This window comes from Chrysoperla carnea, chromosome 3, assembly GCF_905475395.1.
Source record: "Chrysoperla carnea chromosome 3, inChrCarn1.1, whole genome shotgun sequence".
NCBI lineage: Eukaryota > Metazoa > Arthropoda > Insecta > Neuroptera > Chrysopidae > Chrysoperla > Chrysoperla carnea.
Genome location: NC_058339.1, coordinates 87,901,126 through 87,915,335, shown reverse-complemented (window position 1 = coordinate 87,915,335; position 14,210 = coordinate 87,901,126). Strand labels below are relative to the sequence as shown.

The following is a 14,210-nucleotide window of genomic DNA, read 5'->3' as shown; positions in this document are numbered from 1 at the left end:
TTAAAAATGAAGAAAATGTTACAATCACGGAGGATGCACAAATTAAAAATGAAGGTAAGTTTTCTTAAAAATTATCTTAGGAAAAAAAAATACATAATAAAGCATTTTTTACATTAATTACGAATCCATTGGCGGAGATAGTGAAAAACTACAAATAGGGAATATTCATGTTTTTTTTTTAAATATTTTTAATTCATTGTTTACACCGTTATAACCTTAGATCATATATTTTAAATAGATAAGCCCAGTGTGTACCAAATATGTATATTTTGGCATCACAGAGTAGATTAACAAAGACAAAAATACAATATTCAAATAGCTGATAGAGAAAACACCATTTTGGAGGCCTCGACATTTACTATCCTTGTCAAGCTACTTTGAGACGTGGTTCTCACTCTGTTGGCAATTCCAGTAGTGAATTTTCAAAGGTTATAACAAAGTAAAAAATATAAATACTGCTTAAAAATACTGTATTTAAGTATAGAAAAATATTTAATATACATTATAATTTTGAGATATTTAAACGCAGTTTTTTGGCGCTTTTTGTTGATGACGTATAAGTACGTGATCTGTCAATTGGTGACAGTTCAATGTATAATTTACACTGAAAAAAAATGAATTCACAACATAGAATTTACACTCGTTATCATTAAGTTTTTTTAATAAAAAGCCGTAGAATAGAATAATTTAATGAAATACCATACAAAATGTAAATAATTAATATCATATAGTAGTATGTCAACAAATTTGACAAGCCCGTACTTTGATGTCACGTCCGTATAAAAATTTGAATTTCCGTTTTAGAAATTTTTAAATGTCCTCACTAAAATAATGGTTTAGTTGAAATGTCCAGTCATTAAAGCTACGGAACCAAATTTAAATTTCATGAATATTCCCTATTGTTTATTCTTTGATGATACATATTAGTTTAGGCGCTGAGTGGGTTTCGTATGCATTTACAGGTCCCACTGAACAAGGAGTGTATTTCGACGTATTTTGACTCCTTGAATCGGAATTTTGAACTTGCTCAGAATGAGGGGAAATTGGTTGTAAACAAATTAATTGTTTATACGGCCATAGCTCTTATGGCCGGAGATATGTTATAGAATCGGAGATATGGTTAAAATTGTAAACAAAAATGATATTGCATAAATCGGCGCGTAGCTAAAATATTATTAATTGGCCAATCTACGGACGTTTCAAATCAAGCGCTGCGCGCCGACCTTATGCGATATCATTTTTGTTTACAATTTTATCCAAATCTCTGGTTCTATTGGTCGTTTTTTCATGTAGAATATAATGGTACCAAATTGTTTTCAATAGTTTAGGAGCTATGGCCGTGTAAACAATTAATTTATTTATAACAAATTCCCCCCAATCTGACCAAGTTCATAATTCCGATTCAGCGAGTCAAAATACCACGAAATATACTCTTTGTTCGGTGGAATGAATATGAAAACTGAAACTATTTTCTCCTCCAACGGACTCGTAATTTACGTAAAAAATGCTTTAATTTTTTTTCTAACATTCTAATATGATTTTCAAGGAAAGTGAATAAATTGAATTATTTAATTTTTTTTGTAGAAGACAGTAAAAGTGAAATCATCGAAGACATACCGGAAAATATCAGTGATATTAGTTTGGAACCTGAACGAAATCATGAAAATGAAAAACAATTGTCTTCAGTTAATGAGGAAAATATTAAAACTGAAGAATTAAATACGGAACTGTACAAAAGTATCGATGAAACTGAAGAAAAAATGTTTTCATGTGATTTTTGTGATAAAACATTTAATAAACAAAATAATTTAGTTAAACATAAACGATCTCACGATGAAGAAAAATTATTTTCATGTGATATTTGTAATAAAACATTTAATAAACAAAATAATTTAGTTAAACATAAAAGATCACACACGGGGGAAAAACCATTTTCATGTGATATTTGTAATAAAAGTTTTAAACATCAATGTCATTTAATTGAACATAAACGGACTCACACGGGAGAAAAACCATTTTTGTGTGATATTTGTAGTAAAACATTTTCACGTGAAAGTACTTTAGTGAAACACAAACAGATTCACAGTGGAAATAAACCATTTTCCTGTGATATGTGTAACAAAACATTTACGAGTCAAACTAGTTTAATTCAACATAAACGAATACATAACGGAGGAAAACCATTTTTATGTGATATTTGTAACAAAACATTTAATCAACAAAGTCATTTAATTGAGCATCAACGAATTCACACCGGAGAAAAACCATTTTTATGTGATATTTGTAGTAAATCATTTACTCACGGGAGTACTTTAGATAAACATAAACGGATTCACAGTGGCGAAAAACCATTTTCTTGTGAAACTTGTAATAAAACGTTTACACTTCGATATCAATTAGTTCGGCATGCACATATTCATGCTGAAGAAAAACCATTTTCGTGTGATATCTGTTTTAAAGCGTTTACTAGACCCGCTAGTTTAGTCGAACATAAGCGGACACATACGGGAGAACGATCATTTTTGTGTGATGTTTGTAATAAAACATTTAATAAGAAAAGTAATTTAGTTAAACATAAATTAATTCATACGGGAGAAAAACCATTTTCGTGTGATATTTGTAGTAAATCATTTACTGATAAAAGTAATTTAAATAAACATAAACGGAGTCACGTTGGATAATAAAATCAATAATTACATAAAAAATAAAATGTCCGACTGCGTTAAATAATGTCTGAAATCAAATAAACAAGTGTAGTAGTTTTCATATAGCAACTTTAACAGTCGGAACCCAGTATTGGGAAGGTTTAAGCTGGTCCTGATTTTAATGGGCCCCGACTTCAGGCTTTATTTAACGCAATCGGATATTTTTTGAAATTTCCTTTATTTTGATACCCCGAAAAATCCGCCGCGGCAGTAGGTCTGACATACGAAACCTCGATAACGCGTTCTAAATGGAGCATAGAATATTATACATAGAGAACGCCATGGCCCAAAATTTGCGATATGATGAATGAGATAGAAGACTGCCAGTTAGTTCCTATGTGTCCTTGCCTAATCTATATATCATTGGCTAGATATTGTTTACATTACACAAAATCTCTATGCATCATATGATTATGACATGACTATGACAAGGACACATAGGAACTAACTGGCAGTCTTCTCTCTCATTCATCATATCGCATCCACTTACAGGCTAGCATGTCCCTCGCGTTATCTATGTATAATATTCTATACTAAGTGGAGAGTTTGCCCTTGTCTTCACTTTCCATAGACATATAAGTAGTAATATTTATAGTGTTTTCGTATGCAGGGTACTTTTTTAAGTTGACATATGCTTGAAACTCGAAAAATTATTTTTATCGATAAAACTGCTTCATGCGAAAAATATTGTATGTCTAGGCGCAGATCTTACGCAGGCATTAAACTTGACTTTGATTTTCGAGCTCAATGAAAAGCTCAGTGTACTCCATAATTGGTAATAGATACATAAACACTTTAAGTTGTTATTGTTTATAAATTGTAATATATTTTCAAAAATTGTAAATATGTTTTTAATTATTAAAGAAACTTATGAAACAGTTATTAAATCTTATTATTTTTTATGTATTTAAATTTTTAAAATAAAATAAATATTTATCCTTAATAAATGTAAAATTATTCCCCAAAATTATTTTGTAAAATCTGTAAAAATTATGAAAATAATGACACAGTATTTGAAGTAACGAAACTTATATAAGGCGTTATAAAAGTTCGGACAATTAAGAAATCAAAAGAAGCTGATATAAACCCAATCGAGGTATTTCACATTTATAAATTCCATTAACCAATTTGTTAATAATAATTTATTAAGTGTGTTGTGAGCTTCCCTTGTTGTTACCTTGGTCGATGCATTTGTTCAATTAGAAATCATATTACACACGAAAATAGCTTAATATTTACATAACCATTCATTTTTAAGAAAATTTATAATAGAGAAAAGTTGTTAAGCGTGAAATTTCGTGCCAGAATAATATTTTTATTTTTTCCTATTTCCCCAAAAATGTGTTGTTTTCGAACCAAGAGTAGATGAAAGATTAATTTTAATCACCCGAATTAAAAAAAGGGTGTTTGACCATGAGCGTGCGTGTGTCTGTCTGTGGCATCGAAGCGTCTAAACGGATAAAGTGATTTTTTTTGTTTCGTTTAAAAGTAATTTAATGGACAGTGTTCTTAGCTATGTTTCAAGCATGAGTTTAGGGTTCCGTATCCGAAAAAAATAAAAAATTGGTGATGATTTTCAAAATCGGCTCAGTTTGGAGAAAGCTTTAATGAGGAAAAAGGTAATTTAAGGGAGAGACTTTAAACATTTGTCTGGGGTTTTTTAAATTTTGTAAATTTAACTCGTTATTCAATATAAATAAATATATTTGAATAAGACGCTGAAAGTGCTGATTGGCTGAAAATAAAATAATGGCAAGTCGTTTGATCCTTGGTAGAACCAGGGTTGCCAGATGGGGCGATTTATCGCGAATTAGGCGATTTTTTTCATGGATACGCTCCTTTTTATGAGTTTGGGCAACAAGTCGCAAATTAGGCGCTTTTCATTCCTCAGTACAGGTACATTTTACAGTACATTTTTTAGTGTGAAAAGTAATAAATTTCACTTATTTAAATAAAGATATATATCAAATTCATATTCTTGAGTTTTCCATTGACTCTGAAATTATTATATCATAAAAGAGTATACAAAAATTTATTTTAGTTCTTCTCAGCATTTTTATTTAGAAAAAATCATTATATATTCTATGGAAAAAATCAATTTCAAATTACCTGGTAAATTCAAGGCTGTTATGTCTAAGGTATTTTCAAACTTTTATTGGGCGACTGTTCAGAATATTTTGCGACTTTCGATCACAGATGGGGCGACTTGAATGAAAACTTTCTGGCAACCCTGAACCCTGGGTAGAACTAGACAGTAGACAGTTTGATCCACAATAATGTGATTGATGGATAAGAATCAGGTTATGTATAAATATGTAAAATTATTAATATTGTGTATCAGAAGAATTAATAAATAAAAAGATGGCAAATAATTCATTTGAAGAAGTGGAAATTAAAAATGAAATTCAAGAAGACAGCAACAGTGTTAAATTGGAAGAAATACTAGAAAATGACAGTGAGTTTATTTTTAAACATGAACAAAATAATGAAAATGATACAATTAACAACGAAAATATTAAACTTGAAAGTGAAAATGAATTCAACACAGAATTATTTAGTGATGACAATGAAGATCAACAATCATTTTCATGTAATGCTTGTGACAAAACATTTTCCAAGCATTGGGGCTTAGTTCAACATAAACGCGTTCATACCGAAGAAAAACTATTTGTATGTGATATGTGTAATGAAACTTTTCATCGCAAAAGTAGTTTAGTTAAACATAAAATGTTACATAGTAGTGAAAAACCATTTTCATGTGATGTGTGTGAAAAAACATTTACTAGACAAGGGGGTTTACTTGAACATAAACGGATACATTCTGGAGAAAAACCATATTTATGTGATATTTGTAGTAAATCTTTTACTAATAAAAGCCATTTAGTTGGACATAAAAAGACTCATACCAAAGAAAAACCATTTTCATGTGACGTTTGTAATAAAACATTTTCTCTAAGCAGGCAATTAGTTGAACATAAAATGTCACATACTGGTGAAAAACCATTTTCATGTGATGTGTGTCATAAAACTTTTAATAGACATTGGAGTTTACTTGAACATAAACGGACTCATACTGGTGAAAAACCATATTTATGTGATATTTGTAGCAAGTCGTTTACCAATAAAAGATATTTGGTAGAACATAAAAAGACTCATACTAAAGAAAAAATTTCATGTGACGTTTGTAATAAAGCATTTCCTTTTCGCAGGCAATTAGTTAAACATAAACGAATACACTCCGAAGTTGAAGTATTTTCGTGTGATATTTGTAATAAATCATTTGCTAGACAAAATAATTTAGATGTACATAAACGATTACACAGCGGAGAAAAACCATTTTTATGTGATGTTTGTAGTAAATCATTTAATCAATTATGCCAATTAGTTAATCATAAAAGGACTCATTCCGGAGAAAAAACATGTTCACATAATAAATCAAGTGAGCAAGAGAAAGAGGATATGTTGCCAGTTATTTACGAAAATTTCGAACTTGAGAAACAATTAACAACAAAATTCATTATTAAAAAGGAAGAAAGTGTTCCAGAAGTCATCATAAAAGATGAAGACTGTGTTAAACTTCCAGAATTGCAAATTAAAGATGAAATATTGGAAGAAAGCAACAGCGATAGCATGGAAGAGATGCCAGATAACAAAAGTGATATTAGTTGGGAACCTGAACCAAATCATGAAAATGGGAACAAATTAAATACAGAAATATTATCAATTAAAGATGAAATATTAGACCCGAGTGTTTTAGAACCACAAATTCAAATTACCAATAAACCATTTGTATCTCCAAAATTAAAAAGAAAAGGTTCAATCAAACATAAACGGACTTGTACGGAAGAAAAATCATTTTTATGTGATATTTGTAGTAAAGGATTTGATAGCCGAAGTCATTTAAAAGAACATAGCCGGACTCATACGGGGGAGAAACCTTATTTATGTGATATTTGTAGCAAGTCATTTACCCAAAGGAGTAGTTTAGTTAAACATAAAAGATCACACACGGGGGAGAGACCATTTTTATGTGATATTTGTAATAAAACATTTACGAGTCAAAGTCATTTAAATGAACATAAACGGACTCATACGGGGGAGAAACCATATTTATGTGATATTTGTAGCCAGTCTTTTACTCATGGAAGTAGTTTATTTAAACATAAACAGACTCACAGCGGAGAGAAACCATTTTCGTGTGATGTCTGCAATCAAACGTTTAATAGACAAAGTAGTTTAAATACACATAAACTTCTTCATACTGGTGAAAAACCATTTTCATGTGAGACTTGTAACAAAACATTTAATAAGAAAGGTAATTTAAATAAACATAAATTGATTCACAGTGGAGAAAAACCATTTTCATGTGACATTTGTAGTAAATCCTTTTCAGATAAAAGTAATTTAAGTAAACATAAAAGGGGTCACATTAAAAGTGATGTCTCACGAGCTCAATCCATTTTAACACACGTTTTTTCAAAGGCGCGTGTGCTTGAATGACATACATATAAATAAGTAATTTGTAATTTACAATAAAGAATTATTCTATGAATTATTTTTATTTTACGTCGTACTTCATTTATTTTAATTTTATGTCAGATTTACTATTATTGTTAGTTAAATGTTTTATAACTTTTAACGTGGTTCAAATAAATATTTTTTTTTTTTGAAACTAAATTTTTACATTTATTTCAAATTTTTTTGTATACTATATAAGAAAAAGTCCCTCATACAAAATAATTTTACTAGCTGTTGCTATCTCAACACATAATACCACTTAACATATGAGAATCAAACTGTAAAATTCAATGGAAATCGCACTTATTTTCATTTGAACAAATAGACTGAAACGAAAAAATTTCGCAAGGAAAATTTCTGTAATGAATTTTTCCCGGATCAAATTCTTATTTGATTAGGCTATATTTCTGATTCGCTAAACTAATATTTTTAGTAAGCAAGCACAGTTAAACTTTTGGCTTTGAAAGATAGGTACTATTTATAAAAAATTCGTGGCACAGGAGCTGCGTAAGCTAAGCGAATTCCCTCAGAGATTTAAAAAATAAAAATAAAGAACAAAACAAATAAACATTTTTCTTAAAATCGAATATTGCATTTTTAGTTTTCCAAGAATTTTTATTTCGAAAACTAAAAGTCTAGAGAAAAAATCGTAGGAGTACTTATTTGCTTAAAACTGATCAAAAAATACAAAAATATTTTTTTTTATTTAAAATATTTGGTCAAGGGCCATTAAGCCATTAAAGCCATTTACAAAAAATAAAAATTTCATTAAGTAAAAATTAAATTAAACGTTCAGGATTTTTATTGGGTTTTAATATGGGTAGAATAATTGAACTTCTTCATTCATCAGGTACTATATTTTTCAAAAACAAATCACTCATAATATTCAGTAAAAGAATATCCGATTCGCCAGAAAGATTTTTTTATCATAGAATAGTAAATGCCATCTTAACCAGGAGAAGAATCTTTTAGTCGGTATATGATAGATCTGTATTCTTGAACCGAGAAAGGAGCATCCAATAAATTATTTGATTCTACAGGTAACTTATAGAGTGATTCTGGTTCAACCGTTTGAGGAGCTAGATTGTCCATAAATTCCTCGTTCCAAACATGGAAGGAAGCTTTGCGAAATATTTTAATATTCAACCATATTTCGCTGATAGGAGTTGAACGTGCAAAACTCTCACAGAATTTCTTCCATGAGTGTTTCTTTTTTTGCTTAAAAAATATCGGTGAATAAAAAAACAAGTAAAATTTTATATGCTTTACATTTGTTAAATTAAATAATATAACTACAAACATTAATATGAGAATCGATAAGTGTAGTTTTCTATTCAAGAGTATATGAAAAGTTAATTTTTGAAATTTGAATAAGGCGCTGAAAGTACTGATTGACTGAAAATAAAATAATGGCAACTCGTTTGGTTCACCATAATCTGATTGGTGGATAAGAATCAGTTTACGTTCATAGAATAAAATATAATGGTTTACGCTTGGTGTTGTATGTAGTACAAGGTGTGTGAAAGATATATCGTGTTGTCAGAATAATAGTAAAACCAGAATTTGTTTCTTGTTTTAATAAATAAAGTATTAAAAAATGGCAAAAAATTCATTTGATGAAGTCGAAATTAAAAATGAAATATTAGAAGTCGATGCAATGCAAGATGGGCGAATTAAAAATGAAATTCAAGAAGACAGTGTTAAAATGGAAGAAATACTAGAAAACAGCAGTGATTTTAAACATGAAGAAAATAATGAAAATGATACAATTAACAACGAAAATGTTAAACTTGAAACTGATTTGAATACAGAAGTCATTATTAAAAATGAATTACTTAGTATTGATAATGAAGATCAACAACCAATTCAACACAAACGAACACACACAGGAGAAAAAACATTTTCATGTAATATTTGTGACAAAACATTTTCCAGACATTGGAGCTTAGTTCAACATAAACGACTTCATACTGGAGAAAAGCCATATGTTTGTGATGTGTGTAACAAAACATTTAATAATAAAAGTAATTTAGTGGAACATAAATATTCTCATACTGAAGAAAATTCGTTTTCATGTGATAAGTGTGATAAAACATTCAACAGACAAAACAGTTTGATTAAACACAAAATGATACATTCTGGGGATAAACCATTTTCATGTGACATTTGTAATAAAACATTTAACAGAAATTGGAGTTTAATGCAACACATGAGAATTCATACCGGAGAAAAACCATTTGTATGTGATATATGTGATAAAAAATTTGTGAATAGAACTCATTTAATTGAACATAAACGAACTCATACGGGAGAAAAACCATTTTTATGTGATATGTGTAATGCTACTTTTCATCGCAAAAGTATTTTAGTTAAACATAAAATGTCACATACTGGTGAAAAACCATTTTCATGCGATGTGTGTGAAAAAACATTTAATAGACATTGGAGTTTACTTGAACATAAACGGATACATACTGGTGAGAAACCATATCTATGTGATATTTGTAGTAAATCCTTTATCAATAAAAGCCATTTGGTTGGACATAAAAGGACACATAGTAAGGAAAAATCATTTTCATGTGATGTTTGTAATAAAACATTTACTCTTAGCAGGCAATTAGTTGAACATAAACGAATGCATACTGGTGAAAAACTATTTTCGTGTGACATTTGTACTAAATCATTTTCCCGACGAAACGGTTTAGATGTGCATAAACGATTACATAGCGGAGAAAAACCGTTTTTATGTGATATTTGTAGTAGATCATTTAATCAGTTACGCCATTTAGTGGATCATAAAAGGACTCACACCGGAGAAAAACCATTTTCATGTGATATGTGTGATAAAAGATTTAATAGAAAATGTAGTTTAATTAAACATAAACTGCATCATACCGGGGGGGGAACATTATCACGCAATAAATCAGGGGAACAAGAGAAAGAGGATTCGTTGCCAGTTATTTACGAAAATATTAAAGTTGAAAAACAATTAAATACAGAAGTAATTGCTAAAAAAGAAGAAAGTGTTCCAGAAGTCATCATAAAAGATGAAGATTGTGTTAAAATACAAGAAGTACAGATTAAAGATGAAATATTGGAAGAAAGCAACAGCGATAGCATGGAAGAGATGCCAGATAACAAAAGTGATATTAGTTGGGAACCTGAACCAAATCATGAAAATGGGAACAGATTAAATACAGAAATATTATCAATTAAAGATGAAATATTAGATCCGAGTGTTTTAGAACCACAAATTCAAATTACCGATAAACCTATTGTATCTCCAAAATTAAAAAGAAAAGGTTCAATCAAACATAAACGGACTTGCACGGGAGAAAAATCATTTTTATGTGATATTTGTAGTAAAGGATTTGATAGCCGAAGTCATTTAAAAGAACATAGCAGGACTCATACGGGGGAGAAACCTTATTTATGTGATATTTGTAGCAAGTCATTTACCCACGGGAGTAGTTTAGTTAAACATAAAAGATCGCACACGGGAGAGAGGCCATTTTTATGTGATATGTGTAATAAAACATTTAATTGTAAAAGTAGTTTGGTTCAACATAAACGGATCCATACCGGAGAAAAACCGTATTTATGTGATATTTGTTGTAAATCTTTTAACCATCAAAGTCATTTAGTTGAACATAAACGGACTCACAGCGGAGAAAAACCATTTTTATGTGATATTTGTAGCAAATCATTTACCCACGGTAGCTCTTTAGCTAAACATAAAATGATTCACAGTGGAAAAAAACCATTTTCCTGTGATACTTGTAATAAAACATTTGTTTTTAGCAGGCAATTAGTTGAACATAAACGGAGTCACACTGGTGAAAAACCTTATTCGTGTGATATCTGTAATCAAAAGTTTAATAGGCAAAATAGTTTAAATACACATAAACGTCTCCATACTGGTGAAAAACCATTTGCATGTGAGACTTGTAGCAGAACATTTAATAAGAAAAGTAATTTAAATAAACATAAATTGATTCACAGCGGTATAAAACCATTTTCATGTGACATTTGTAGTAAATCATTTTCAGATAAAAGTAATTTAAGTAAACATAAACGGGGTCACATTAAGACTGAGGTCACACGAGCTCAATCGATTTTAACTCACGTTTTTTCAACAGCACGTTTGTTAGACATGCATAATGAATAAAACAAATTTATTAATTACTTTACAGTTTTATTTCTTTCATTAAAAATTAATATTAATTTGTAATTTACAATTAACAATATAACAAATTATTTACAAAAAGTTAATACTCTCACATAAACCTGCTATCTCTTATAAACTGAATATTGATAACTGACACAGATGCGTAGCTTAATAAATATGGCTGACTTTAGGTTGCATATTTCAAAACAAATACATGTGTTTTATGTGAGATATGATGTTATTTACAAAGTTTTTTTGATCAAATTAATTTGTCTGTGACTTCAATGATGTTAATCGCGATTTAAAAATATTTTTTTATATAGTTTATAAATTGTAATATATTTTTAAATTTTGAAAATATATTTTGAATTAATAAAAAGAAACTTAGGAAAGAGCTGTTTAATTTTATTTTTATTTTTAATGAATTTAAATTTTTAGATCATTTTAAAATTGTATGGTATTGTTACTTTTTCCATGTTCATAAAAACAAATGCCCAGATATATTTTATTGCTGAGATATTGGAACAAAGATACATTTATTTAACAATAATTCATCACAACGAATTAGCTTATTTGGCACTCACTAAAGCAGTATCTTCTTGTTCGTTTTGTCGTTACACACAAGGTCACATTATTTTTCAAATATGCAACGCAGATGCAATATTACTTTCTATATGACACGCATGCAACTGCACCTTTGGATTTATTCACCACGCACTGGCCCCAAATCAAGAATCAATCTTTGCAACAAATATGCATTCTATACACAGAGAAAAGGACTAAGAACTTCCATTACAGTGTTCTTTTACAACACTTTTCTTTTCATTGTTCAGTCAACCAGCGTCGTTAATCGGATCTTTTAATGTAAAACTTTTATATTGGAAATACTTTTTAATACAAGTAAAATTTACAAAATTAAATAACACACGACAAATTGTTCGGATTTGGAACCCTCAACTCGCACTTGTAACATATCTAGGAACATATTAAATATATTATGTGATTAAATAAATTTAAAAACACTTATTTTATTGCTTAACCACTTTATTATAATTTTATAAAGACATGTTTCGGATTTTACTCCATTTTCAACTGTGTTCGGAGCAAATATGTTCATCCTTTCTCAACGTCAGTTGACGAGTTACCTTCACCTACTCTACCCACCGACTTTTCCGACCGACTTTTCACATGTAACTTTTTCAAAACTAATTTCACCAAAAATTATGAAAATTTTCAACATTTGTATTAGGAGAATATAAGTTGAAAAGGGAAATAGTAGTACCTGATAGGGAAATGGTAAGTAAGTGTTTTCACCCTGAAAACCTTTTTCTTTTTTCTTTTTTCTGGTATTAATTAATTAGTATAAATAAAACTTTTAACTATTTATTTTGTTCGTTTCGTTTCGTTTCGTTCCATTTACATAGCGAATTATTTGAAAATGAAAATCTTTTTGCTGAAAATCTTAGTGTACTAACCTCCCATTATATTCTCCTAATACAAATTGAAGTAATTTTAGCCAACAAACACAAAAAAATGAGAAAAAATCCATCAATTTTTAAACAAAATTTTCCATTTTCACGAATTTCCCGGAAATTTTTCATCGATGTTATTTGGAAAAACATTCTAAGCAAGAGGTTCAGGAGTGGCACAAAATTTTCGTCCTTTTTGCCCTAGGACCAACCGTTTTCGAGATATAGCGATTTTACATTTTCAAAAGGTAAATTTTTCAAGACAAATTTCACCAAAAATTATGAAAATTTTTAACATTTGTATTAGGAGAATATAAGTTGAAAAGGGAAAAAGTAGTACCTGATAGGGAAATTTTAAGTAAGTGTTTTCACCCTGAAAACCTTTTTCTTTTTTCTGGTATTTTTTTATAAGTATAAATAAAACAATTTTAACTATTTATTTTGTTCGTTTCGTTTCGTTCCATTTACATAGCGAATTATTTGCACCTTATGTGCAAATAAAAAAGAAAATGAAAATCTTTTTATGAAAATCTTAGTGTACTAACCTGGCATTATATTCTCCTAATACAAATTGAAGAAAATTGAAGTAATTTTGGCCAAAAAACACAAAAAAATGAGAAAAAATCCATCAATTTTTAAACAAAATTTTCCATTTTCACGAATTTCCCGGAAATTTTTCATCGATGTTATTTGGAAAAACATTCTAAGCAAGAGGTTCAGGAGTGGCACAAAATTTTCGTCCTTTTTGCCCTAGGACCAACCGTTTTCGAGATATAGCGATTTTACATTTTCAAAAGGTAAATTTTTCAAGACAAATTTCACCAAAAATTATGAAAATTTTTAACGTTTGTATTAGGAGAATATAAGTTGAAAAGGGAAATAGTAGTACCATTTTTAACCATAAATCGAGGTAAAATGTTAGTTTAGTTAGTTTATAATAAAAATTATTATATTTGTATTTAATGTAAATAATTATTAATAAAAAAATAAATAAATATATTTATTATTTTTAAATTTGTACCAGTTAACAAAAAACAATGAAGTATAAATATTAAAAATCATTTCTATTAACAAACTTAAGATTTATTTAATTTGATGCATTGAAAACAATGTAAATTATCAAATGAAACTAGTAGTGCCATCTATAGAAAACATATTGAACTAAAAATAATTACAAAAGCAGAGCCATCTATGCCAAATAGTTTGAACTATTTATTTACTGCTAGTTCAAAATATTCACCAAAGATGGCACCACCGTTGTTTACAGTTAGTTCAAAATATTACCCATAGATGTCACTATAGTCGGATCATGTTAGTTCAAACTATTTGCTATAGATGGCATTACTATCG

General features: G+C 29.1%; 2 protein-coding genes across 2 annotated transcripts; both read left to right on the top strand.

Moving 5' to 3' along the window:
- The first annotated feature begins 1,760 nt into the window (after positions 1–1,760).
- LOC123296326 (zinc finger protein 271-like) lies at positions 1,761–2,988 on the top strand. Its single transcript, XM_044877787.1, has 2 exons — positions 1,761–1,770; positions 1,897–2,988. The coding sequence occupies exons 1-2, from the start codon at positions 1,761–1,763 to the stop codon at positions 2,679–2,681; spliced, it is 795 nt and encodes a 264-aa protein (XP_044733722.1). The 3' UTR covers positions 2,682–2,988.
- Positions 2,989–4,454: 1,466 nt separating this feature from the next.
- On the top strand, positions 4,455–11,391 carry LOC123296325 (zinc finger protein 271-like). The gene is made up of 7 exons (XM_044877786.1): positions 4,455–4,464; positions 5,254–5,640; positions 5,813–5,840; positions 5,915–6,852; positions 8,870–9,305; positions 10,092–10,673; positions 11,028–11,391. The coding sequence occupies exons 1-7, from the start codon at positions 4,455–4,457 to the stop codon at positions 11,389–11,391; spliced, it is 2,745 nt and encodes a 914-aa protein (XP_044733721.1).
- The last annotated feature ends 2,819 nt before the right edge of the window (positions 11,392–14,210 follow it).